Below are 23,338 nucleotides of genomic sequence, written 5' to 3'. Positions count from 1 at the left end.
CAGTCCCCAAATTCAAGAAAGCATACAGTATTATATGTTTTATTTGACCTTTATTTAACCAGATAGGCTAGATGAGAACAAGTTCTCATTTACAACTGTGACCTGGCCAAGATAAAGCAAAGCAGTGCGACACAAACAACACAGAGTTACACATGGAATAAACAAACATACAGTCAATAATACAATAGAGAACATCTATATACAGTGTGTGCAAATGAGGTAGGATAAGGGGGGTGAGGCAATAAATAGGCCATAGTGGCAAAAGTATTACAGTATGGCTAATTAAACACTGGGGTGATAGATGTGCAGAAGATGAGTGTGCAAGTAGCGGTACTGGGGTGCAAAAGAGCAAAATAAATAACAATATGGTGATGAGGTAGTTGGATGGGCTATTTACAGATTGGCTATGTACAGGTGCAGTGATCTATGAGCTGGTGCTTAAAGCTAGTGAGGGAGATATGTGTCTCCAGCTTCAGTGATTTTTGCAGTTCGTTCCAGTCATTGGCAGCAGAGAAATGGAAGGAAAGGCAGCCGAAGGAGGAATTGGCTTTGGGGGTGACCAGTGAAATATACCTGCTGGAGCGAGTTCTGCAGGTGGGGGCTACTATGGTGACCAGCGAGCTGAGATAAGGCGGGGCTTTACCTAGCAAAGACTTATAGATGACCTGGAGCCAGTGGGTTTGGCGACGGATATGAAGCGAGGGCCAGCCAACGAGAGCATACAGGTCGCAGTGGTGGGTAGTATATGGGGCTTTGGTTACAAAATGGATGACACTGTGAGATACTGCATCCAATTTGCTGAGTCGAGTGTTGGATGCTATTTTGTAAATGACATCGCCGAAGTCAAGGATCGGTAGGATGGTCCGTTTTACGAGGGAATGTTATGGCAGCATGAGTGAAGGATGCTTTGTTGCAAAATAGGAAGCCGTTTCTAGATTTAATTTTGGATTGGAGATGCTTAATGTGAGTCTGGAAGGAGAGTTTAAAAAAACAAAAAAAACAAGGAAAAACGATATTTACACGGGACAGGACAAGACAAAACACATGTCCGACTGCTACGCCATCTTGGTTATATAGAGCCATTATTGTATGGAACTCCATTCCATCTCATTTTGCTCAAATTAACAGCAAACCTGGTTTCAAAAAACAGATAAACATAACACCTCTCCCCTATTTGACCAAGATAGTGTGTGTGTGTATGCATTGATATGTAGGCTACGTGTGCCTTTAAAAAAAATGTATGTAGTTCTGTCCTTGAGCGGTTCTTTTCTATTAATGTTCTGTATTATGTTCTGTTTCATGTTTTGTGTGGACCCCAGGAAGAGTAGCTGCTGCTTTTACAACAGCTAATGGGGATCCTAATAAAATACCAAATTTGAAGATATTGTACCGAACAGAATAATATTGAAAAAAAGTTTTATTCTGCATGTGAAGTGATTGTCACATCAACATCTGATACTGCAATCTGGTGGTCAATGACCTTTGAGAAATTCAAGATCACCTAGCAGGAAATTGAGTAACTCAGTCGTGTCTAGTACTTCAGTCTTGTGTATTGTGCCAATTTGAATAAAAAAAATGTGGGCAAAAATTATCCCACCTGATTTGACTGTTGCGTATGCTTATGTCAATAGCCATTCACCCAACCAAAGCCCTAGAGATATGGCTCTGTGTCTATAAACTATTACATCACATTACAAACATCTTGTACATCAAGGAGAGGTGGACTCATATTCATACATAATAATTTATACAGTACCAGTCAAACATTTGAACACACCTACTCATTCAAGTGTTTTTCTTTATTTTTTATTATTTTCTACATTGTAGAATAATAGTGAATACTTCAAAACTATGAAATAACACATATGGAATCATGTAGTACCAACCATCTCAATTGGGTTGAGGTTAGGTGATTATGGAGGCCAGGTCATCTGATGCAGTTCTGCATCACTCGCCTTCTTGGTCAAATAGCCCTTACACAGCCTGTCCTGTTCAAAAACAAATGATAGTGGGACTAAGAGCAAACCAGATGGAATGGCGTATCGCTGCAGAATGCTGTGGTAGACATACTGGTTAAGCACCCCCCACACCATCACATGCGGAGATCATCCGTTCACATATTCGGCGTCTCACAAAGACATGGCGGTTGGAACCAAAAATCTCACATTTGGACTCATCAGACCAAAGGACAGATTTTCACCGGTCTAATGTCCATTGCTCGTGTTTCTTGGGCAAAGCAGGTCTCGTCTTCTTATTGGTGTCCATTAGTAGTGGTTTCTTTGCAGCAATTGAAGGCTTGATTCACGCAATCTTCTCTGAACAGTTGATGTGGAGATGTGTCGGTTACTTGAACTCTGAAGAATTTATTTGGGCTGCTATTTCTGAGGCTGGTAACTCTAATGAACTTACCCTCTGCAGCAGAGGTAACTCTGGGTCTTCCTTTCTTGTGGCGGTCCTCATGAGAGCCAGTTTCATCAAACTTTAAAAGTTCTTGAAATGTTCCGGATTGACTGACATTCATGTCTTAAATTAATGATGGACTGTAGTTTCTCTTTGCTTATTTGAGCTGTTCTTGCCATAATATGGACTTGGTCTTTTACCAAATAGGGCTATTATCTGTATACTACCCCTACCTTGTCACAACACAACTGGTTGGCTCAAACGCATTAAGAAGGAAAGAAATTCCACAAATTAACTTCTAATGAGCCTCACCTGTTAATTAAAATGCATACCAGGTGACTACCTCATGAAGCTGGTTGTGAGAATGCCTACGGTGTCCAAAGCTGTCATCAAGGCAAAGGGTGGTTACTTTGAAGAATCTCAAATATATTTAGATTTGTTTAACACTTTTTTGGTTACTATATGATTCCATTGTTTTGATGTCTTCACTAATATTCTACAATGTATGTGGCAGGGTCTACAGTCAATCACGGTTTACAAAAAGAAAACTAGCCCCGTCGCGGACATCGACGTCTTGCTCCCAGACAAATTAAACAACTTTTTTGCTCGCTTTGAGGACAATACAGTGCCACTGACACGGCCCGCTACCAAAGCCTGTGGGATCTCCTTCAGGCGGGGCTTTACCTAGCAGAGACTTGTAGATGACCTGGAGCCAATGGGTTTGGCGACGAGTATGAAGCGAGGGCCAACCAACGAGAGCGTACAGGTCGCAGTGGTGAGTAGTATATGGGGCTTTGGTGACAAAATGGATGGCACTGTGATAGACTGCATCCAATTTGTTGAGTCGAGTGTTGGAGGCTATTTTGTAAATGACATTGCCAAAGTCAAGGATTGGTAGGATGGTCAGTTTTACGAGGGTATCTTTGGCAGCATGAGTGAAGGATGCTTTGTTGCAAAATAGGAAGCCGATTCTAGATTTAATTTTGGATTGGAGATGCTTAATGTGAGTCTGGAAGGAGAGTTTACAGTCTAACCAGATAATAGAATATGTAGACAACTACAAATACCTAAGTCAGAACCATCCAGAGTAGTGATGCTGGACGGGCGGGCGGGTGCAGCCAGCGATCGGTTGAAGAGCATGCATTTAGTTTTGCTTGCATTTAAGAGCAGTTGATCTCAGACGATACGAAAGAGCAGTTGGAGGCCACGGAAGGAGTTGTATGGCATTGAAGCTCGTCTGGAGGTTAGTTAACACAGTGTCCAAAGAAGGGCCAGAGGTATACAGAATTGTGTCGTCTGCGTAGAGGTGGATCAAAGACTCACCAGCAGCAAGAGTGACATCATTGATATATACAGAGAAGAGAGTCAGCCCGAGAATTGAACCCTGTGGCACTCCCATAGAGACTGCCAGAGGTTCGGACAACAGGCCCTCCGATTTGACACACTGAACTCTATCAGAGAAGTAGTTGGTGACGCAGGCAAAGCAATCATTTGAGAAACCAAGGCTGTTGAGTCTGCCAATAAGAATGTTGTGATTGACAGAGTCGAAAGGCTTAGCTAGGTCGAAGAATACGGCTGCACAGTATTGTCTCTTATCGATGGCGGTTATGATATCGTTTAGGACCTTGAGCGTGGCTGAGGTGCACCCATGACCAGCTCTGAAACCAGATTGCGTAGCGGAGAAGGTACGGTGGGATTCGAAATGGTCGGTAATCTGTTTGTTAACTTGGTTTTCGAAGACCTTAGAAAGGCAGGGTAGGATAGATATAGGTCTGTAGCAGTTTGGGTCTCGAGTGTCTCCCCCTATGAAGAGGGGGATGACTGCGGTAGCTTTCCAATCTATGGGAATCTCAGACGATACGAAAGAGAGGTTGAACAGGCTAGTAATAGGGATTGCAAAAATTTCGGCAGATAATTTTAGAAAGAGAGGGTCCAGATTGTCTAGCCTGGCTGATTTGTAGGGGGTCCAGATTTTGCAGCTCTTTCAGAGCATCAGCTATCTGGATTTGGGTGAAGGAGAAATGGGGAGGCTTGGGCGCGTTGCTGTGGGGGGGTGGAGGGCTGTTGATTGGGGTAGGGGTAGCCAGGTGGAAAGTATGGCAAGCCGTAGAAAAATTATTATTGAAATTCTCAATTATAGTGGATTTATCAGTGGTGACAGTGTTTCCTAGCCTCAGTGCAGTGGGCAGCTGGGAGGAGGTGCTCTTATTCTCCATGATCACGGTCTGAATACTTCCCGAATGCACTGTATGTCATCATGGTCCTGAGCAATGTACTTGGGTCAAGGGCAAGGCCGACTTGGTCACTTTAGTTCAACACATAAACTTACCCATTGAAAAAGTTACAGAACATTGTATCTTAACCAGATCAAATACCATTGTAATGACTGTTGATTTTGGTGGCCTACAAAGCACATTTTTGGGTAAAAAGCTCAGGATACCTTCACTTCTACGCAGCTGAATCCAACCACTGTCTGCTCCAGAGTTTCTCACTAAATCCAATGACCAGGAAAAGTAATGAGGCCAATGATCTTAATAATGAAGAGACTACAAAGAAAACTGCAAATTCACTGTAATTTGAACCACATAGGCCTTCTGTCATCAATTTCATCACAGCTGTAAATTATTGCACCAGAAAGTAGCCAGAATGTTGTAATGGGACCCACTGTGTCATATCCCTAAATTACTTTTGGGGATGACCAGGAAATGGACTGCCGTGCAATTTGATTCTCTTCAAGCTTATAAGGATATGTTGCTTTCTTGCGGCCACAAAATGAACAACAATCAAATGACCTGTTTGAGTGTGTTAATGTAAGACGGTCACAACAAGGGGTGAAAATATTCAAAAGTGGTTCAAAGGCAGAAAGAGCTTGCGTGTCCCAACAAAGTTTGGGTTTTGATCCAGAACAATTGCTTCCTCTCTCCCTTCTGACCTTGTTCACTCCCCTTTAGTAGGTGGATGTCGAACTACAGTATGTTGAATTTCCAAGAAAGAAATGGATGGAATTATTTTTATTTTATGAATAAAAGAACGACCGTGTACTAAACTATATATTGTTGGTATATCAGATTCTTCTGGCAATTGTCACATAGTAACTTCATTTGAAATGCCTTTTACATTTGTATCACAAACCATTTAATATTAATTTATTTAACATAAAAAATATTCATATTAATATCTCAAAAGTACCCTTTTAGGTTTGTCTTATTTTTAGACTTTGTTTGCAACAATATACTCTCCAAACACATTTCTAGAGCAGCATTTCTAGAGTGGGCTCTCTGGTACTTTTAACGATATGAGCCATTTTCAGGTATAGGTAGGTTACTTTCTAAATGTAATCCAGTACAGTTACCTGTTCAAAATTGTAATCAGTAACGTACCTTTTGGATGACCCAAACTCAGTAACATAATCTGATTACATTCAGTTACTTTTAGATTACTTCCCCCTTAAGAGGCATTAGAAGAAGACAAAAATGTATGTTACTAATTGAATTACATCTATTGCAGGATAAATTAATGTTAAAGTTTACATAGCTGGCCATATATGGATGTTAAATGTTACTTTATTAGTTGGTTATGTAGGCTTCTTCTAAGCCATCGCTTTCTACTACATATAATAATATGATTAAATTATATCTTTACAAAACCAAAGTCTATCAGAATTCCAGTCATTCCAGTAAATGTTAGACCCCTTGATCTTCAAGAAAAGTACTTGGAAATATGGAAGTATAGATTAGCCAAATTGTTTTACCTGCTCATAACCCCAAAACGAAGGACTTTATTAGCCAGCCCTACTCTGTTGTTTATGATTTTGTTGTCATGTTGTCAAATGCTGCACTCATGGAACGGCATGCTTTGAGCACTACTGAAAAGTGCTATTTACATGTGAAAAATGAAGGCCATATGCTGCATTTACTTTAGGCCTATTGTTTAAATTTTGTTGGTGACACTTTGATATCTTGAGAGCTGTTTAAAGGGCAAATCCACAAATGAAACAATAACAAAATGGTTGCCCCGCCGCTGTTTTGGTAAAAAGCTGAGGGATGGGCCTGGAGAAATGTAACCACTCTCAGATTAATAGGCATAGCTATGGATGCAAGGACTGACCATCCAAAATTATTGTTTTAACCATGTTATGAGGCTATACCGAGTTCGTTTACATGTACAATGTTTACAAACATTGGACAAAAACAAGCATATATTTTGGGTTCTCGTGGAGTGTGACAGTTGAACTAAGCTCAGGCATTTTCATATATGTATACACACACATACAGTTGAAGTCAGAAGTTTGCATACACCTTAGCCAAATACATTTAAACTCAGTTTCACAATTTCTGACATTTAATCCTAGTAAAAATTCCCTGTCTTAGGTCAGTTAGGATCACCACTTGATTTTAAGAATGTGAAATGTCAGAATAATAGGAGAGAATGATTTATTTCAGCTTTTATTTCTTTCATCACATTCCCAGTGGGTCAGAAGTTTACATGCACTCATTTAGTATTTGGTAGCATTGCCTTTAAATTGTTTAACTTGGGTCAAACATTTAGGGTAGCCTTCCACAAGCTTCCCACAATAAGTTGGGTGAATTTTGGCCCATTCCTCCTGACAGAGCTGGTGTAACCGCGTCAGGTTTGTAGGCCTCCTTGCTCGCACATGCTTTTTCAGTTCTGCCCACAAGTTTTCTATAGGATTGAGGTCAGGGCTTTGTGATGGCCACTCCAATACCTTGCCTTTGTTGTCCTTAAGCCATTTTGCCACAACTTTGGAAGTACGCTTGGGGTCATTGTCCATTTGGAAGACCCATTTGCGACCAAGCTTTAACTTCCTGACATGTCTTTAGATGTTGCTTCAATATGTCCACATAATTTTCCATCCTCATGATGCCATCTATTTTGTGAAGTGCACCAGTCTCTCCTGCAGCAAAGCACACCCACAACATGATGCTGCCACCCCCGTGCTTCACGGTTGGGGTGGTGTTCTTCGGCTTGCAAGCCTCCCCCCTTTTTCCTCCAAACATAACGGTGGTCATTATGGCCAAAGAGTTCTATTTTTGTTTCATCAGACCAGAGGACATTTCTCCAAAAAGTACGATCTTTGTCCCCATGTGCAGTTGCAAACCGTAGTCTGGCTTTTTTATGGCGGTTTTGGACCAGTGGCTTCTTCCTCTTCATGGGTATGACGCCAAGCGGCCTTTCGGGTTATGTCGACATAAGTATCTATATCCCCAGTAAAACGAGTCCTAAGTACCCGTTTCCTCCAGCATCTTCACAAGGTCCTTTGCTGTTGTTCTGGGATTGATTTGCACTTTTCGCACCAATGTACGTTCATCTATATGAAACAGAATGCGTCTCCTTCCTGAGCGGTATGACGGCTGCGTGGTCCCATGTTGTTTATACTTGCGTACTATTGTTTGTATAGATGAACATGGTTCCTTCAGGCGTTTGGAAATTGCTCCCAAGAATGAACCAGACTTGTGGAGGTCGACAATTATTTTTCTGAGGTCTTGGCTGATTTCTTTAGATTTTCCCATGATGTCAAGCAAAGAGGCACTGAGTATGAAGGTAGGCCTTGAAATACATCTACAGGTACACCTCAAATTGACTCAAATGATGTCAATTAGCCTATCAGAAGCTTCTAAAGCCATGAATTCATTTTCTGGAATTTTCTAATCTGTTTAAAGGCACAGTCAACTTAGTGTATGTAAACTTCTGACCCACTGGAATTGTGATACAGTGTGATACAGTGAAATTATCTGTCTGTAAACAATTGTTGGAAAAATTACTTGTGTCATGTACAAAGTAGATTTCCTAACCGACTTGCCAAAACTATAGTTTGTTAATAAGAAATTTGTGGAGTGGTTGAAAAATGTGTTTTAATGACTCCAACCTAAGTGTATGTAAACTTTCGACTTCAACTGTACATACATATACACATATATATAATTCATAAGTACAAAAATGGATGTAGCAACTACAGATTGCCCCTTTAAGTCTATCAAAAGTGTTTGAGTTTGAGCATGTGTCCATTAGGCCTATGGATTCATTTATTTTATCAGCATGAATTAGATTGAGCAATAAAAGCCCCACTTTTATTCCATAGGCTGGGATCCTAACTACACAGCTGTTGCAAGAACAATGATTGATAGGCATTTTAAACTTCTTGAATTCAACCATTATTGGATTGAAATACACATTTAGATTTGTGAACTGCCATCCACAACAACCACAGTCTGTAAGGCGCAAATAGCAAAATGAGAGAGCAACAGCGTGACTCACATCAATGCGCTATACAGATATCAATAATACTTGATATCTGTATTGCTGTAGACTACACCAGTGCTGTCATCCATACCTCCAAGAGTTTTTTCAAGTTGGATAATCTTTGGATGCCGACAGCAGTCGCACCATTGGAAGACATAGCTCGGACTGTAGCCTACAAAAGCCTGTTCCTGCTCTTTTCCCGCTATCCATCAAACACATTTTGTGGGTCCTCATAGTGGTCTCTGACTTATAGTCAGACTCGCTCAGGTGGAACAACTTAAACTTGCACCTTTTTCAATTAATGAATGTCATTGATAAAACATAGACGTGTCAGAGATTATTTTTCGCAAACCTACTTTCTGAATTTAAAAGTAATCCTCAAAGTAATCATCAAGTTTTTCAAAAGTATCTGTAATCTGATTACAATATTTTTGCTGGTAACGTAACAGATTACAGTTACCGGTTTTTGTAATCCCTTACATGTAACATATTACATGTAATCCATTACTCCACAACCCTGGCCATTGTATTCACAGCCCTCCTTTAGGACTGCACATTCATTAAATGACCAGCAGAGGTAGTTCCCTTTGAATCCATTTTCAGATTTACTGTGTTGGTGGTGCCCATAAAACAAATCATACCTTCAAAATTAGCAGAGAGCCCACTCTGGAAATGTGATGTACTTGTAGAGTATATTGGTCCAAACAATATGTCTTAAAATTAACACAATCAAAATGGGTACTTTTGAGATATTCATATTTTTTGTGAATGTGAAAAATGTTATTTCTGAATCAAGACATACTCCATATTTTAGAGCACACTGTGACTATAAGGAGTAAAATGACATCAAGATGTCTGTATCACGTATGGTTCACAGATTATAGGGTTTTACAGGAAGCATGTATAGTTCAAAAAAGGGTTTAAAATGGCCAAACCCCCCCCTCCCCCCATAAAAAGTGTTATTTGTCGCACGCTTCGTAAACAACAGTTGTAGACTAACGGGCCCTACTTATGGACCCTTTCCACCAATGCAGAGAAAAATAATCTAAAAAAATAACAAAGAATAAATACAGAATGAGTAACGATAACTTGGCTATATACACAGGGTACCAGTACCGAGTCGATGTGCAGGGGTACGAGGTAATTGAGGTAGATGCTGTACATATACTGTAGGTAGGGGTAAAGTGACTAGGCAATAGGATAGATAATAAACAGAATCAGCAGTGTATGTGATGAGTCAAGAGTTGTGCAAAAAGGGTCATTGCAGATAGTCCGGAAAGCTAGTTGGTTAACTGTTTAGCAGTATTATAGCTTGGGGGTAGAAGTTTTCAGGATCCTGTTGGTTCCAGACTTGGTGCATCAGTACCGCTTGCTGTGCAGTAGCAAAGAGAACCGTCTATGACTTGGGTGGCTAGAGCCTTCCTTTGACACTGCTTGGTATAGAGGTCCTGGATAGCAGGGGGCTTGGCCCCAGTGATGTACTGGTCCGTACGCACTACCCTCTGTAGGACCTTGCAGTCGGATGCCAAGCAGTTATCATACCAAGCGCTGATGCAGCCAGTCAAGATGCTCTCAATGGTGCAGCTCCAGAACTTTGAGGATCTGAGGGCCCATGGCAAATAATTTCAGCCTCCTGAGGAGAAAGACGCATTGTCGTGCCTTCTTCATGACTGTGTTGGTGTGTGTGGAGTGGACCATGTTAATTCCTTAGTGATGTGGACACCGAGGAACTTGAAACTCTCTCGACCCGCTCCCCCTACAGCCCCGTCGATGTGGTTGGGGGCGTCCTCAGCCCTCTGTTTCTTGCAGTCCACGATCAACTCCTTTGTCTTGCTGACGTTGAGGGAGAGGTTGTTGTCCTTGCACCACACTGCCAGGTCATTGACCTCCTCCCTATAGGCTGTATCATCGCCGTCTGTGATCAGGCCTACCACTGTTGTGTCGTCAGCAAACTTGATGGTGTTGGAGTCGTGAGCGGCCACACAGTCGTGGGTGAACAGGGAGTACAGGAGGGGACTAAGCATGCAGCCCTGAGAAGCCCCTGTGTTGAGGGTCAGCGTTCATCATGATTTTCATTTTTTTTAAATTGTAATACAAATGTAAAAACCATGTCAAACATCCTTCCTCCAAATTAAGTTTCTATGTGAGAATTGCCAGAACAATCTGAGATATCAAACATATTTTCAGGCTACGGTGGCATGGAATCCCCCAAGGACTATGGAAGTGTAGTTAATAATTGTTTATGTAAAAATGTCGCTTGAATGTTTGTTGTATGGTTATATATAATATTCATAAATTTTTTAATCTAATAAAAACACACAAATCCCTAGGTAACAATATGCTTTTGCTCATGGGTGTGGGAAGGTGTGTCACTTTCTATTCAATGTCATTCTATTCAATGTCAAGTCCATGGAGAATAAGAGCACCTCCTCCCAGCTGCCCACTGCACTGAGGATAGGAAACACTGTCACCACCGATAAACACTAAAATTGAGAATTTCAATAAGCATTTTTCTACGGCTGGCCATGCTTTCCACCTGGCTATCCCTACCCCGGTCAACAGCGCTGCACCTCCCACAGCAACTCGCCCAAGCCTTCCCCATTTCTCCTCCTCCCAAATCCAGTCAGCTGATGTTCTGAAAGAGCTGCCAATTCTGGACCCCTACAAATCAGCCGGGCTAGACAATCTGGACCCTTTCTTTCTAAAATTATCTGCCGAAATTGTTGCAACCCCTATTACTAGCCTGTTCAACCTCTCTTTCGTGTCGTCTGAGATTCCCAAAGATTGGAAAGCAGCTGCGGTCATCCCCCTCTTCAAAGGGGGACACACTCTTGACCCAAACTGCTACAGACCTATATCTATCCTACCCTGCTTTTCTAAGGTCTTCGAAAGCCAAGTCAACAAACAGATTACCGACCATTTCGAATCCCACCGCACCTTCTCCGCTGTGCAATCTGGTTTCAGAGCTGGTCATGGGTGCACCTCAACCACACTCAAGGTCCTAAACGATATCTTAACCGCCATCGATAAGAAACAATACTGTGCAGCCGTATTCATTGACCTCGCCAAGGCTTTCGACTCTGTCAATCACCACATCCTCATCGGCAGACTCAATAGCCTTGGTTTCTCAAATGATTGCCTCGCCTGGTTCACCAACTACTTCTCTGATAGAGTTCAGTGTGTCAAATCGGAGGGCCTGTTGTCCGGGCCTCTGGCAGTCTCTATGGGGTGCCGCAGGGTTCAATTCTTGGGCCGACTCTCTTCTCTGTATACATCAATGATGTTGCTCTTGCTGCTGGTGAGTCTCTGATCAACCTCTACGCAGACGACACCATTCTGTATACCTCTGGCCCTTCTTTGGACACTGTGTTAACAACCCTCCAGACAAGCTTCAATGCCATACAACTCTCATTCCGTGGCCTCCAACTGCTCTTAAATACAAGTAAAACTAAATGCATGCTCTTCAACCGATCGCTGCCTGCACCTGCCCGCCCGTCCAGCATCACCACCCTGGACGGTTCTGACTTAGAATATGTGGACAACTACAAATACCTAGTTGTCTGGTTAGACTGTAAACTCTCCTTCCAGACTCACATCAAACATCTCCAATCCAAAGTTAAATCTAGAATCGGCTTCCTATTTCGCAACAAAGCATCCTTCACGCATGCTGCCAAACATACCCTCGTAAAACTGACCATCCTACCGATCCTCGACTTCGTCGATGTCATTTACAAAATAGCCTCCAATACCCTACTCAATAAATTGGATGCAGTCTATCACAGTGCCATCCGTTTTGTCACCAAAGCCCCATATACTACCCACCACTGCGACCTGTACGCTCTCGCTGGCTGGCCCTCGCGTCATACTCATCGCCAAACCCACTGGCTCCAGGTCATCTACAAGACCCTGCTAGGTAAAGTCCCCCCTTATCTCAGCTCGCTGGTCACCATAGCAGCACCCACCTGTAGCACGCGCTCCAGCAGGTATATCTCTCTGGTCACCCCCAAAACCAATTCTTCCTTTGGCTGCCTCTCCTTCCAGTTCTCTGCTGCCAATGACTGGAACAAACTACAAAAATCTCTGAAACTGGAAACACGTATCTCCCTCACTAGCTTTAAGCACCAGCTGTCAGAGCAGCTCACAGATTACTGCACCTGTACATAGCCCATCTATAATTTAGCCCAAACAACTACCCCTTCCCCTACTATATTTATTTATTTATTTTTGCTCCCCATTATTTCTACTTTGCACATTATTCCACTGCAAATCTACCATTCCAGTGTTTTACTTGCTATATTGTATTTATTTCGCCACCATGGCCTTTTTTTGCCTTTACCTCCCTTATCGCACCTCATTTGCTCACATTGTATATAGACTTATTTTTCTACTGTATTATTGACTGTATGTTTGTTTTACTCCATGTGTAACTCTGTGTTGTTGTATGTGTCGAACTGCTTTGCTTTATCTTGGCCAGGTCGCAATTGTAAATGAGAACTTGTTCTCAACTTGCCTACCTGGTTAAATAAAGGTGAAATAAAAAAACATTTAAAAACAATTTCTGGACAATATTTCTGTCCATGTTGGACCCGTTTTGGCTCAAAAGCACTCCAAGAGGCAAACGTTGTGTATAGCCTGCAACTGTAGCCTATAACTTCGAAGTTGTATTTAAATGTCGGCTGCATATGACAGTGTGTCATATATTGTGTGTTTTGAGCATTACTGCCGACGTAAACGTAATAAACCATTAATGGAAGTTGTTGAAGTAGTAATCCGCTGTTGTATTAACCTACTGTAACAATTTAACTGTATTTGTGGTTGCCTACTCTTTAGTGGTCCTTTAACTGTTACCTGCACAGTAACACAGATGTTGTATAATGCCACCAGGTGTCACATGTTTCTTACTTGACTTCGTTGAGTAGCCTACCTTTTTGAGGGCGAGAGGGATCATCGACGAGTTGACTGAAGGTATGTGCTTCTTTCTGCAACAGACTCGCAGAGCAGGCTAATCCTTGGCATTTAAAAACGGTGTCTTTTTTTCTGCAACAGACTCGCATAGTGGGCTAGTTTTAGCATTTAAAAATGGTGTCTTCAATTTCCTCGTCATTTTATTCGTTCATTTCAGAGCTTGAGCTCCAAGACTGTTGAGATGCGTCGATAAAGGGGCATTGCTCTGACCCACTCGAGGATGAATGGAGAAAGTAGAACCTGGACTAGGCTACTCGTCGCTGGTTTACATTTTAATCCATGTCTTTAGTCTTTGTTGTTGTGCCTTTTTAACTCTACACAACTCTCCTAATTCTTAAACATGACTGAAGAAAATACGGAGTTTCCTAACGAGTTGCTGGGTAAGAAACGTTTTAACAGTAATGTTATTTATTTTGGCTAAAATGACTACTCTTGCATTGAAATTGTTAATTTCAAATTGATTAATGACTATTGGAAAAACGTGTGTCAACTGTTTCTCAAATTTGAGGTGCACCTGATAGAGCCCCACAGTGGAGGTGTCATAAAACCTAGCGGTCAAACAGGGAAATGGTTCCAATCGTTTTTCCACCATTCATTTTTCCCACGGGGGATTTTAGAAGCGCTTAAAATAAGGGCTGTGTAGGCTTACCCTGGTGTGACATTTTCATAACCATGTAAATCTCTCTCAGGCAAGGTGACTTTTATGAATATATTCAGCTCTATTTACTCTGATTCGAAAATGCTAATTAGCATAAAAGTAGACATCATGCAAAACTACAAATCCCTGCAAGCTCCCGCACATCATCTCCAGTTGACACCTTACAACAGGTATGGTTCATTTAAAACTTGCACAAGACAGTTCATAGAATTGTCCATTTAAATAAATGTGACCGATTTATTCATTACTACACTGAACAAAAATATAAACGCAGCATGTAAAGTGTTGGTTCCATGTTTCATGAGCTGAAAATAAAAGTTCCCAGAAATGTTCAAATATTCACAAAGCTTATTTCTCTTAAATATTGTGCACACATTTGTTTATGTCCCTGTTAGTGAGCATTTCTCCTTTGACAGGATAATCTATCCACCTCAAAAGTGTGATATATCAAGAAGCTGATTAAATGGCATGATCATTACACAGGTGCACCTTGTGCTGGGGGACAAGAAAAGGCCGCTCTAAAATGTGCAGTTTTGTCACACAGGGACAAAACTGAGGGAGTGTGCTATTGACTGCAGGAATGTCCACCATAGCTCTTGCCAGAGAATTTATTGTTCAATTCTCTACCATAAGTTGCCTCCAACGTAATTTTAGAGTATTTGGCAGTACGTCCAACTGGCCTCACAACCGTATGCCCACATGTGTGGCGTCATGTGGGTGAGCAGTTTGCCGATGTCAACGTTTTGAACAGAGTGCCCCATGGTGGCCGGTGGGTTATGGTATGGGCAGGAATAAGCTACGGACAACGAACACAATTGCATTTTATCTAGGGCAATTGGAATGCACAGAGATACCGTGACAAAATCCTGAGGCCCATTGTCACTAGACATTTTGGGATGCTCTGGATCGACGTGTACGACAGCGTGTTCCAGTTCCCAGGAACTTCACACAGCCATTGAAGAGGAGTGGGACAACATGTGTAATCTTTATTTACCTAGGCAAGTCAGTTAAGAACAAATTCTTATTCACAATGACGGCCTACCTCGACCAAACCTGGACGACGCTGGGCCAATTGTGTGCCACCCTATGGGACTCCCAATCATGGCCGGATGTGATGCAGCCTGGATTCGAACCAGGGACTACAGTTACGCCTTTTGATGCAGGGCCTTATACACTCGGGAACATTCCACAGACCACAATCAACATCCTGGTCAACTCTATGTGAATGTAACGGATGTGAAATGGCTAGCTAGTTAGCGGTGGTGCGCGCAAATAGCCTTTCAATCGGTGACGTCACTTGCTCTGAGACCTTGAAGTAGTGGTTCCCCTTGCTCTGCAAGGGCCGTGGCTTTTGTGGAGCGATGGGTAACGATGCTTCGTGGGTGACTGTTGTTGATGTGTGCAGAGGGTCCCTGGTTTGCGCCCGGGTCGGGGAGAGGGGACGGACTAAAGTTAATACTGTTACACGAAGGAGGTATGTCACTCTGCATGAGGCAAATGGTGGTCACACCAGATACTGACTGGTTTTCTGATCCACGCCCCTACATTTTTTTCTTAAGGTATCGGTGACCAACTATGCATATCTGTAGTCCCAGTCATGTGAAATCCATTGATTAGGGTCTAAGGAATGTATTTAAATTGACTGATGTCCTTATATGAACTGCAACTGAAATTGTTGTGTTTATTTTTGTTCAGTATGCATTTAGCTGACATTAGATAATTCATCCAGAGATTCTTACCTTTGCCTCAATTCAGCAGTCTCATCCAGATCATCAGGGCATTTGTATTTCTTTATGATAGCCACATTAGCAGCTAATTAGAATTATTATTTTTTTTGGGGGGGGGGGTAAATATAGGCGAATACAGTGCATTCAGAAAGTATTCAGACCCTTTGACTTTTTCCACATTTTGTTACGTTACAGCCTTATTCTAAAATGGATTTAAAAAAATCCTCATCAATCTACACACAATGACAAAGCAAAAACAGGTATTTGGTATTTAAAAAAACTATCACATCATATTTACACAAGTATTCAGACTGTTTACTCAGTATTTTGTTGAAGCATCTTTGGCAGCGATTACAGCCTTGAGTCTTCTTGGGTATGACACTACAAGCTTGGCACACCTGTATTTGGAGAGTTTCTCCCTTCTCTGCAGATCCTCTCAAGCTCTGTCAGGTTAGATGGGGAGCGTCGCTGCACAGCTATTTTCAGGTCTCTCTAGAGATGTTCGATCGGGTTCAAGTCCGGGCTCTGGCTGGGCCACTCAAGGACATTCAGAGACTTGGCCCAAAGCCACTCCTGCGTTGTACTGTATTGTCTTTGCTATGTGCCTAGGGTCCTTGTCTTGTTGGAAGGTGAACCTTCGCCCCAGTCTGAGGTCCTGAGCACTCTGGAGCAGGTTTTCATCATCTGTACTTTGCTCCGTTCATCTTTCCCTCAATCCTGATTAGTGTCCCCACAGCATAACATCCCCACAGCATGATTCTGCCACCACCATGCTTCACCGTAGGGATGGTGCCTGGTTTCCTCCAGACATGACGCTTGGCATTCAGGCCAAAGAGTTCATTCTTGGTTTCATCAAACCAGAGAATCTTTTTTCTCATGGTCTGAGAGTCCTTTTAGGTGCCTTTTGGCAAACCAAGCGGGCTGTCATGTGCCTTTTACTGAAGAGTGGCTTCCATCTGGCCACTCTACCATAAAGGCCTGATTGGTGGAGTGCTGGAGCTCTGTCTGAGTGACCATTGGGTTCTTGGTCACCTCCCTGACCAAGGCCCTTTTCCCCTGATTGCTCAGTTTGGCTGGGCGGCCAGCTCCAGGAGTCTTGGTGGTTCCAAACTTCTTCCATTTAAGCATGACGGAGGCCACTGTGTTCTTGGGGACCTTCAATGCTGCAGAAATGTTTGGGTACCTTTTCCCCAGATGTGTGCCTCAACACAATCCTGTCTCTGAGCTCTATAGACAATTCCTTCGACCTTATAGCTTGGCTTTTGCTCTGACATGCACTGTCAACTGTGGGACCTCACAGTATATACTGTAGACAGGTGTGTGCCTTTTCAAATTAAATCCAATCTGTTGAATTTACCACAGGTGGACAATTTGCCAAAATGTATAAAAATAACATGTTTTACTTTGTCATTAGGGGGTATTGTGTGTCGATTGATAAGGACATTTTTTTTTAAAATCCATTTTAGAATAAGGCTGTAATGTAACAAAATGTGGGGAAAAGGAAGGCGTCTGAATACTTTCCAAATGATAAGTCACCTTGTCCTAGAGAAATTTAGACGGTTATCAAAACATCACACCAGGGTAAGCCTACACAAAACAAAATCCCCTATAGGAAAAACAAATGGTGGAAAAACCGTTGAAACCATTTCTGGGTTTATGGGTATAATGACTCGTACTCTATACCCACATACTTCTTCTGTACACAAAGTTTGGGAGAAGAACTGGAGGCGTGTCTTGTGGAATTCCCTCAAAGTGGGATGACAACCAATGCTGCGTTCAAACCAACTCGGAACTTAGAAATGTCTAACTTCAGTGTGTTAAAGACAACTGGGAAAAAACGACTGGGGAAAAATTGTTTTGAACGGTCATCCAATTCGGAATTCTAACTCTGGCCTCTTTCTTGAGCCCTGACTTTCCGAGCTGAAGATCACTGACGTCATGATTTGAGAGTTCCCAGTTGTCTTGAATGCACCAACTCAATGGGCCTCCTCTAGGATAGACCAGTGTATGGATGGACCATTGTCATATTATGTAAAACCCAGGACATGCAGTACAACAAGCTTAAACAGACATGTTCATTTTTTTCATCACAGTTCTTTCAAAATGTATCATTTTTGTTTTGAGAATGTACACTGATAAAGTTATGGAACCACCACAAAAACGATAACAACTGCAACAAACTGTTTTCAGAAATAATTATTTCAGAGAACTGTGGATACATAAATACATGTTGTTCAAAGCAGTCTGGGCCACATTTGGAAATCTCCCTCTGTAAGTGTTTTGATCTCAGTTGTCCAGAGAGTGGAGATTTCCAGATTGATCTCAAGAGTTTCCCCCACTCTTGCCAGGATTCCATGAAAAACAAGACTACACAAATTAGAAGTGACTCACCAAAACAGACCGCCTCCCTCTTAATATAAATTTGACGAGTCATGAAAACTGTAAGAGGCCGGAAGCTAACAAAAGCTGTGTTTGGCATGAAATTAAGCAATAATATTACACTGACTGCTACTAGATGTGAGAAAAAGTGCACCAATGTTGAATTACTAACCACCCTGACACTGCCATATGGCCAGGGGGAAACCCACTGCCTATGGAATGTGTGGTATTTTGACTACTTATGAGGATTCTGAGTGTGGTGGTTACAAAGCTGACATTAGGTCCACACTTGATGCAACAACTGTTTGAAGAACACCCCAAAGCAGGCAAAATGTATCCCAAGTTGGGTTGTTTTCCTATCAAAAAGAATTTCAGCAAATGTTTTTATTCTGTTCTTCATGATGTCCCAGGCCAGGCATACATGGGTTATGTTTTGAATTGTAAAGACCTCCAATAATCCAAGCCCTGCACATGCACTAGATGAAACGATAGCATACTCGTATCAGTGCTAATCTTCCCAATGTTCCTCCTAGAGAGTGTAAGAGATGCCGTGGGAGGGAAGATCAAGCTCACCCTGAAGAAGAGGGTGAAACTGGAGGTCAAAGGTGACAAACTGGAGAACCGAGTCCTGGTAAGACATCAGGCTTGCTTTCTTGGCACTCATATAATTGGTTTCTCATTGTGCAGTTCCTTAAATGTAGCCTTAAATGTGCAGACACAACACGACCCTTTTATTTAGGAGAAAATCAACTTGTCTTTCCGAGCACCCCAGTGTTTGTCATTTTCCTCATTCTCTCAAGGTTCACATGCTTCTCAGCAAAACCTTGTTCCTGTGCCTCATTCACATAACAGGAAGCCTGCAGTCGACTGGTTGACAATAGAAAGTTTGAAACACAGCCTCACCACTTTCTGTGTACTTGACAGACTGAAATGTATTGACTTCCTGAAACCATTTGTTGTCTGCTGAGTAATATTCTTGTTGCGTTGTATGCAGAGTAATAGATTTTGAAAGTTTAATGTTTATATTGTAACATTTAAAATGTGACCCTCCGCAACTGTCTTAATTTTGTTAGCAGCCTCAGATCCCCTTCAAAAGGTAGCCAAAACTTATTGGGTTTCAATTGGAATATCAGTTGCCTCCATCAAACCTATTTTTGGAGGATCAAGGAAGAACAGACATTTTCCAAACAAACTTCTTTATATGGTGTTGCTTCTTCTTTAACCCTGAGCCCTGGGCTGTGTTTATTAGGAATTGAATGGAAGAAAACAGACTGAAATGGGGAGGGACTAACTGGACTTGTCCAATAATAATAAAACATTTTGGTGTGTGTCTTTCAAGATACCCAAGGACACTTACCAAATTTTAATTGTCCATTGTAAAACGTTTTCCATTGCATGGCCTAATGAACACAGCCCTGTATACAGAGGCTATTCAGTCTTACCTCATACTCAGCAACTTCATCATCTGTTACACTTTCCTCTAAGCCCTGGGCCAGCAAAGACATGAAAAGCCTCAGACCCAACTTTCAAAAGACATTTGAGCCCTCTGTGTATTATTGTGTAAGAGGAAGAACAATGGATAAGGTGGTGTAGGAGTGGGCCTACTATTGGATATGGGCCGATTTTGTTTCATGTAACTCCATGTCTCTAAACCCCCTGTGTGTGTGTGCAGCTGACTAGCTTAGGGAGATACTCTGAATTACCTACAGTATGTGTTTCCTAGTTCATAAAAAGATAAATGTTGACACATAATTTAATGAAGATCTAATTGACCCGTTACTTTAAATACCCGTCCTTAACTCATGAAATGGTACACATTTTTCCACATCACATTTGAAAGCATGTCATTTTCAGGAAAGTTGTCCTTCCTTAGTTGTCCTTCCTCTACACACTGTAGGTTCTGGGCCCCTATTGGACACACTGTAGGTTCTGGGGCCCCTATTGGACACACTGTAGGTTCTGGGGCCCCTATTGGACACACTGTAGGTTCTGGGGCCCCTATTGGACACACTGTAGGTTCTGGGGCCCCTATTGGACACACTGTAGGTTCTGGGGCCCCTATTGGACACACTGTAGGTTCTGGGGCCCCTATTGGACACACTGTAGATTCTGGGGCCCTATTTTCTTTGTAAAGTTCCACAATTTGGTGGTATTTATGTTCACTGTCTCCTTTCTTGACTTGACAGAACACTTCCCCACAGGGCACTGACTGAGAGCATCAGACACTGATAAACACATTCCTAGGCCTTGCTAGAGTAGAGATGTAATCTGTCTATATTAATCGACCAAACTCAGTAGTCAAAATTTGGTTAAGCAGTCTTTATCCGTAAGACACAATGGATAAGTGGGCTTTACCTGTAGGAACTATTATGGGATTGTGAAATGTCTGTCTGTTTCTGTGTGTGTACGCGTGCATGATTTGTGTGTGTGTGAACATACAATACCCCTTCCCCTCTTTTTACACCTGAGATACTATAAAATAAAATGCAGGAACAGATTGTCCAGAGCAGAGAGGGGCGGGGTCTCCTGTCTCACACCCAGCCATTGGTTGACTTAGCCATTGGTTGATGCTCATATTTGGCCTTGAAGAGTGACCTCACTCCACAAAAAAAACACATACCACAGCTATCTGATCCACAGTCAGTTTTCTCTCTTTGTCCTTCCAGCTATAACTGTGTATTCATCTGTACTCACCATGGTACTATTACATGTCTCTTTTTAAATAGAAATTAATTAGCTACTACTGTGTGATTACAATTGAGTTTGCACCTGTGTCATTGAGAATGGAAAGGTTTAAAACAGATAAATGAAAGCAAAGACGTTAAACAATGTTCATAACACAATTTCACTGCAAACCTCAACCTTTGCCCCACATGTTGTATATATTAATTTTTTTATTTAACTAGGCAAGTCAGTTAAGAACAAATACTTATTCACAATGACGGCCTACCCCGGCCAAACCTGGATGACGCTGGGCCAATTGTGCGCCGCCCTATGGGACTCCCAATCACGGCCGGATGTGATACAGCCTGGATTCGAACCAGGGACTGTAGTGATGCCTCTTGCACTGAGATGCAGTGCCTTGCCTTAGACCGCTGCGCCACTCGGGAGCATGTTCCTTCCATACCAATAACAGCTGCAAACCGCTGGTGGAACGGATTAGTAACTTTGTCAAGTTTGATTTGGGCCCAAATCAACCTACACTGAACAAAAATATAAACGCAACATGTAAAGTGTTGGTCCCATATTTCATGAGCTGAAAAAGAAGATCCCAGAAATGTTCCATATGCACAAATTTCTCAAGTGTTCTGCACAAATTTGTTTACATCCGTTAGTGAGCATTTCTCCTTTGCCAAGATAATCCATCAACCTGACAGGTGTGGCATATCAAGAAGTTGATTAAACAGCATGATCATTACACAGGTGCACCTTGTGCTGAGGACAAAAGGCCACTCTAAAAAGTGCCATATTCTATCTCAAATAGAATATTCTATAATTGTGGTACAACAAAGGTAAACTATTTTAACCAATGGCTAAGTCAACCAATGCCACAATTTACTCAAGTTTGAAGGGAGCGTGCAATTGGCATGCTGACTGCAGAAATGTCCAACAGAGCTGTTGCCACAAGCTGCCTCCAACATTGTTTTAGAGAATTTGGCAGTACATGCAAACGGCCTAACAACCGCACACCACGTGTATCCAAGCCAGCCCAGGACCTCCACATCCGGCTTCTTCACCTGCGGGATCGTCTGAGGGGTGCAGAGACTATTTCTGTCTGTAATAAAGCCCTTTTGTGGGGGAAAACAAATCCTGATTGGCTGGGCCTGGCTCCCCCACTCATGGCTGCTCCCTTACCCAGTCATGTGAAATTCATAGATTAGAGCCTAATGAATTTATTTCAATTGACTGCTTTCCTTCTATGAACTGTAACGCAGTAAAATCTTTGAAATTGTTGCGTGTTGGGTTTATTTTTGTTCAGTACACATAGTACAGTTGTTGACTTCCGTTATGTCTCTCTGATCTGTCGCTCTCCTCTATAGGCTTTGGCATCCCATCGGGGATTTCTGCTTACTGTGAGGGTCCCCACCAAGGTAAGAAGTGAGAGTGAGTACATGCACATGAGACACTGTGTGTGTGTTTGATTGTGTGTGCTATTGTATATCTTGATCTTCCTATGAATCAAATGCACTATGTATACAAATGTATGTGGAAAACCTTTCAAATGAGTGGATTCAGTTATTTCAGCCACACCCGTTGCTGACAGGTGTATAAAATCGAGCACACAGCCATGCAATCTCCATAGACAAACATTGGCAGTAGAATGGCCTCACTGAAGAGCTCAGTGACTTTCAACGTGGCACCGTTGCAGGATGTCACCTTTCCAACAAGTCAGTTTGTCAAATGTCTGCCCTGCTAGAGCTGCCCCGGTCAACTGTAAGTGCTGTTATTGGGAGGTGGAAACGTCTAGGAGCAACAACGGCTAAGCCGCGAAGTGGTAGGCCACACAAGCTCACAGAACGTGACCGCCGAGTGCTGAAGCGCGTAGCCCTTAAAAACCGTCTGTCCTTAGTTGCAACACTCGCTACCAAGTTCCAAACTGCCTCTGGAAGCAATGTCAGCACAAGAACTGTTCGTCGGGAGCTTCATGAAATGGGTTTCCATGGCTGAGCAGCCACAAACAAACCTAAGATCACCATGCGCAATGCCAAGCGTCGGCTGAATCTGGGTTTGGCGGATGCAAGGAGAACGCTACGTGGCTCGATGCATAGTGCCAACTGTAGACTTTGGTGGAGGAGGAATAGTTGTCTGGGGCTGTTTTTTTATGGTTCGGGCTAGGCCCTTAGTTCAAGTGAAGGGAAATCTTAACTCTACACAGTGGGGCCTCCCGAGTGGCGCAGTGGTCTAGTGCCCCTAGAGGTTCTGGGTTCGAGTCGGGCTCTGTCGCAGC

At 42.4% G+C, this 23,338-nt stretch overlaps 1 protein-coding gene across 1 annotated transcript in view; it reads left to right on the top strand.

Moving 5' to 3' along the window:
• The first annotated feature begins 13,966 nt into the window (after positions 1 to 13,966).
• Positions 13,967 to 23,338, top strand: part of LOC120022330 (F-actin-uncapping protein LRRC16A-like) — a 41,441-nt gene continuing 32,069 nt past the window's right edge. The window contains exons 1-3 of the mRNA XM_038966225.1: positions 13,967 to 14,006; positions 18,924 to 19,021; positions 22,431 to 22,481. Of these exons, the coding sequence (XP_038822153.1) occupies positions 13,967 to 14,006; positions 18,924 to 19,021; positions 22,431 to 22,481 (189 nt within the window). The remainder of the gene's footprint in view (positions 14,007 to 18,923; positions 19,022 to 22,430; positions 22,482 to 23,338) is intronic.

This window comes from Salvelinus namaycush, chromosome 27 (assembly GCF_016432855.1).
Source record: "Salvelinus namaycush isolate Seneca chromosome 27, SaNama_1.0, whole genome shotgun sequence".
Lineage (NCBI taxonomy): Eukaryota > Metazoa > Chordata > Actinopteri > Salmoniformes > Salmonidae > Salvelinus > Salvelinus namaycush.
This window is presented reverse-complemented; position numbering and strand designations above follow the sequence as displayed.